Consider the following 5,474-nt stretch of genomic DNA (forward strand, 5'->3'; position numbering starts at 1 on the left):
GTCTCGCAACGTCCCGACCAATCAGAGCACACTGGCCTCACAGAGAGGGGGGGCAGGAGCTCCAACAAGCCGTTTAGGACAGAGAGTGAATACACATACTTTACAGAGATGCTGTATGAGAAACCAATGTGAGTTTGGAAAATTGCACAATATAAATCTATTTTAGTAGACCTCAACAATGGAAATATGATCAGTAGAAATGGCCATGACATGGGACCTTTAAACATGCTTGATTTTTAACATAATCTCGCATAACATTAACAGAACGCAACGCAAAAAAAAAAAACATGATATTGTGTTCACTCGTTGTATTTGATTTCTCTGTTCATCCCTTGCTATAGAAATTAGCAAGCAGTAAATAACCATGATTGAGACTTGGTTTAAAAAAATAGATTTTCCTATTCAAATCCATCCTCATATAAATGATCCAATATCAATTCATAAAATCCAGAGATTGATCTCTTCAAATTGTATCCTTTTTCTGTTCTTGTGTCAAGCGTTATTGGTATTGTAACTAAAATGACTGATCAAACCAATTAAGATTTGTTTATGTTTAATTGAATTGTGACCTTATAAATCTGAATCAAATGGCTTCAGGAAATCTGTGGGGACACCCTGCCCTACAGTATGTATACTGCTGTGGTTACAATTCTGTAAACCTTATTTATTCATTATTCACATTTATAATAATTTAGATGTGATGACGAATGCTTTGTGAGTTCTTGAATTGAACTTGTAAGCGGCTGTTCAAACCGTGTTATTAAAGATTACATTTTCTGTGACGTTGCATTTTAACATAAAAGCAGACCAACAAAACTAACAGAGGTAGTAATCCAGCAGACCTGTCTACAGTCTTTCTCACATCCTTACAAATAGCAATGTCTAAACTAAAAGGGTTGCTGAACAATGACGGCAAACAGTGAATGTCTCATGACACGCACACCCTTGATATTCCTACTGTGATGACATGACATTTAGTACAGTAAGCTCTTTATGTACAAAATATTGGAAAGTAATCCTAAATGTCATCACTTAGCTAATGCAAATTATCAACTGCTGTTGGAAGGTTGAAGTTGTTGTCATGACGAATTGTTATCCCTCTATATGTTATTATTGTATTTTATCGTTTTTTGTTCTTTTTTTTTTATAAAAAAAAAAAAGAAACATTACAAAATATACTTCAAGTAATGTTACAGAGAAACAAGAATCAAAATGTGTGTATATATTTGATATCATACCCAGTTGTAAAGGGGGCTGACATTGTTAATAACCTTTTTTGTGTGTTGATGAGAAAATGTTAATATTGGACTTCACATTCTGTTTAAACAGTCGATTATGTTTTGAATAATAGTTTGGTCTATAGAATTATGAGACATTTCCATCCCACTTTTTCAAAATCTTAAAATTTCTTTTTTTGTCAGTCCAAAATACTCATTTATTACCAAAAAAGCAGGATAACTCCATATTTGAGGTAACACATTATCAGGTGAATATTTGTTCCGTCCGTTGAATAGCAGCTACTTAACAGATAGAAGAGTAGAACATGCAATTTAAAGTGTTACAAATGTATTTACATTTTTTATCGGTCGTCAGCAACACTAAGCCTATCCAATAATGTTATTGCTGTGATGTACAGTTCTTATTGAATATTCCTTTTCATTTTGAATTGTTATTTTCACTAGTTTAGAAAGGTCTGTTATTGCTATTCATGTGTTTTTGTAATCTTTGGTTCATGGGAGCCACATTTCATTGCACCGCTACTACAAGCAATACAGTAGAAGCAAGTTGATTTGAAAATACCTATGGCAGACTGTGTGGAAAGCGAGGGTTTAAAGGTTTCATATTTGCCCTGCGGCCCCAGGGAATGGTCTTTTGAACTATGCCAGAATTGTAAAGAAACAGGAAAGTCACAATTTTTTTCTTTAGGTGCATATTGTAAAAAGAAAAGTGACCAAGGAATAATCTGTACCTTGTTTTTAAACTTTCCACACCTGTTGGAAAGCAAATTAAATATGAAGTGTTAGAGTTGTAGTAGCAGTAGTGTGGTTGTTGTAGTTTGAACTGAACAACAGGGTAGAAATGACCTTTCTTCTCATTACGGAGTTCTTTGGTTTAATGCAGCTGCAGCCACTGGGATACAAGAATGTGTAATAAATGCTCAAGTGCATTTGTGCTGGTGGAAGAAAGCCAGAGAGAGATCACTTCCTGAACCTTTTTAACTGAACACCTGAATACAAAAGTTCCTCTTTCACCACCTGGGACTTTCCCAATCATCTTTATAGATCACATGTTGATTTATATAAAGAATGTACCCTTTTGTCTCCGCAGTATGATTATCAGGAATACGGATCAAAAGACGATGACAACCAGAACGTAAGTGCTGCATTTCCAATGACGATTCTGTGCTGTTGATCTTTAACATTGTATTTATTGTCCACTAACAATTCAGAAAATAACTTCATGGGTTAAAAGAACTGTATAACGTTAAGTGTCATGCAAACAGCAGCATAGTGCACCAGCTGACACACACTCATGTCAAGGTTTAATTCCAGATTATTGTGTTGTGTTCAGGGCATGATGGGACAGTAGGCCGTGTGCAGTTCAGTGTGTGTCGTCCTGGCTTTTGTGGCCGTGCACGCTGAGCCTGGGGATTCCTGGCAACCGGGGTTTATTTTCTCTGAAAGATGCCCAGTTCGGTTCAGAGAGGCTTAATGGTGATTAAATAATCCATTGCCTGGACAGGAAGCACACGGGGCACACAGCTGCATAAAGCCTTCACTGGAGTGTGCTTTTTAGATTGTACCAAAAGCAATGAGAAAAACACAGTCACAACAGTAGAGGTAAAAGACGTAATGCAACATGTAAAGTCCAGTATGTGGCGAACATGTGACGTCAGAATGAAAAGCATTAGGTATAATGTAAGGGGGGGAATAAACAACCGTTTTTTGGGGGGGGTTTCACTGGATCGGTTTTTGTAGGGAGGGGAACGTGGAGTTAATTTGATATTGTATAGAATAAATTATGAAATGTACAAATACATTTTTTTTTCGCAAAACAGGAATAGTCCCTTTTGTGCTTATGCAGCATAACAGTCTGCCGACAGTAGGCATCAAATTAGTAGCCGAAGAACATAATAAGACAAATGATAATCTCTCAAAATCTTACAATATGATTCAATCAATATCAAACTCATAAATATAGTAGCATGGAAATTCCAAAGGAAAGCTGATTATTTGCATTATGACCATCATTTCTGCTATTACAAGTTTCATGAAATGTTATGTTTGAATATGCAAAAACAGATACACATAGTTATTAAAACAAACACCTCATTGTGTATATTGGATGTTTTCTTTCCTCTAGTCTGAAACAAAGCAATGTGTTTGCCCTTAGTGTCTCGCCTTATGCAAATGTAGGAATTTTATTTATAAAAACATATAAGGAAATGCACTGCATTTTATTTATTTCCCCATTGGGCTGGGTATCACTCTTAAAACGTATCAAGTACCGAAAGCTAGCATCAAATGTCTGCCAACATTTTTTTTACATTCTACATATTTTCTAAAAGGAAATAGATAGATGTCAAATGTAATCAAGATTGGTTTGTGTAAAAAAAACAAAAGAAAGGAAAGAGGAAAAGTGGGAAAAAAAAAACTCAAACAAAAATTGCATTGACATGCAGTTGGGATATGATTTGAAAAAAAAGTTAAATGGAATAACCTTTTTTTGGAAAAATTCACATCGTTGGAAAACCTCTTAAAATGATCAAAGTATTCAAGATCTCTATCAAACATGATTTGTTTTAGTTGTTGAAATTAATAAATGAAAAGCTGGGTATTAAAAAAAGTGTTATTTTAAATTCTGTCCTCAAACTTTAGTATACTAGCTCAACAAGTCCAGCTTTAATCAGATGTACCACGTGTTAAAGTAGAATAAATAATCATTGTGTGTGTGTGTGTGTGTGTGTGTGTGTGTGTGTGTGTGTGTGTGTGTGTGTGTGTGTGTGTGTGTGTGTGTGTATATATATAGTCTGAAATGGGCAATGAGTCTCAGAGTGTGTCGGAGGGCATCAAGGATTCTACCCGGTCCTTCCTGCTCACCATCAACCTAAAGGAGGGACGCAACCTGGTCATCAGGGACCGCTGCGGTAAGAAGATCATCATATTACTTTTACTCTGCCAACATAAACACAAACATGTTATCTGATATCATGTGCAAAATAAGGTCAAACAGATAGTCTTACAAATAAATCATTTGTATAAGGGAGATTAGGTTTTCAACTAATGTCTTTGTTGGTTAGTTTCCAGAAAACACATTTTAATATAGTGTAAAAAGTCCACCCCAGTGTCTCAGTCTTAAATGATGTCTTTAGATGAATAGCTTTAGGTATAAACCAACAAAACAATACTTTTAAACATGATGTTAAAACACGGGAGAAACTTGAGAGCTTCCTTTGGACTGCAGTCTGCAGAAGGTGGCAGCTGTTCTGAGTGGATGTTATGCACACATCACTAAATCAACAGGATCTACAGGTAAAATAAATCCTCATAACAAGGAAGCTACTCTGACGCAGTAGCAAATCTACATTATATTTCTGTCCAAAGGCACATTGAGAATAGGTTTTCTGTAAGGAAACTGTGGGACGCTCCATCTGATTAAAACCACTTGTACTTGAATGTTTAGATCCTAATCTTTATTCAGGCATTCCCTTTTACAAACACCATGCTTTCCCTTCAATTCATCTTAAAAATCCCTTATACTTGAGATAATATTGCATAATTCTGCATCTCCGATATGTAGGTGCATATCCCTTCTGTGGCAATGTCTACCCTACCTTTACTTTTTGTATTTTTGGGGGTATTCTTATAGGACTTGGTGTGTGTATGTTAGTGTTTTATTTTCTGTGTCAGTGCACTTGAGTTTTTTTGTATCTTCTTTATGTATATAAAACAATGCCACACAATAGAAAATTGAAACTTTAGTAGTGGTTTTGTATTTATTTCAATAAATCACTCAAACTCCTCCATCTTATCAAATGTATTTGGTGAGAACGTTGTCATCCTTGCTAGTTAATCAAGTGTTTCTAGGTAGTATACACTCTTCTTCTCATTGGTCATTCGTGTCTTTCTGCTACCTCTGACACACGGTTATGCAGTTTGTCACTCATGTCATCATTTAGCACGACCATGTGCATCTCTGTCCCAGTGACTAAGTGTTACTACTGTTATTCATTGTCTCACCTGTTCTCACGCTCGAGTTGCAACTGCTAGTTTTGTTTTACTCCTTTTTTATTTTAACATTGTCCGTGTCCTGTATCACTTCTGTAACGACACAGAGATCATTGAAGTAACATATTCCATCACATCTTTACTGATTGCACTTCCCTTTTCAGAGACTTTTAGAGAAAAGATGGTGTGTTATATTGGTATCGTGAATGGTCTGCAAAGGCTAAAGTCCTCTCCCACACATGCCCC

At 35.8% G+C, this 5,474-nt stretch overlaps 1 protein-coding gene across 3 annotated transcripts in view; it reads left to right on the plus strand.

Moving 5' to 3' along the window:
- The first annotated feature begins 2,329 nt into the window (after nt 1-2,329).
- Nucleotides 2,330-5,474, plus strand: part of mctp2b (multiple C2 domains, transmembrane 2b) — a 31,824-nt gene continuing 28,679 nt past the window's right edge. For all 3 annotated transcript variants that reach the window (XM_010790946.1, XM_010790945.1, XM_010790947.1), the window contains exons 1-2: nt 2,330-2,373; nt 4,030-4,147. In XM_010790946.1, the coding sequence (XP_010789248.1) occupies nt 4,036-4,147 (112 nt within the window). In that variant the 5' untranslated portion in view covers nt 2,330-2,373; nt 4,030-4,035. The remainder of the gene's footprint in view (nt 2,374-4,029; nt 4,148-5,474) is intronic.

The sequence above is a fragment of the Notothenia coriiceps genome, unplaced genomic scaffold (assembly GCF_000735185.1).
Source record: "Notothenia coriiceps isolate Sejong01 unplaced genomic scaffold, NC01 NC01_scaffold00034934, whole genome shotgun sequence".
In the NCBI taxonomy this organism is placed as follows: domain Eukaryota; kingdom Metazoa; phylum Chordata; class Actinopteri; order Perciformes; family Nototheniidae; genus Notothenia; species Notothenia coriiceps.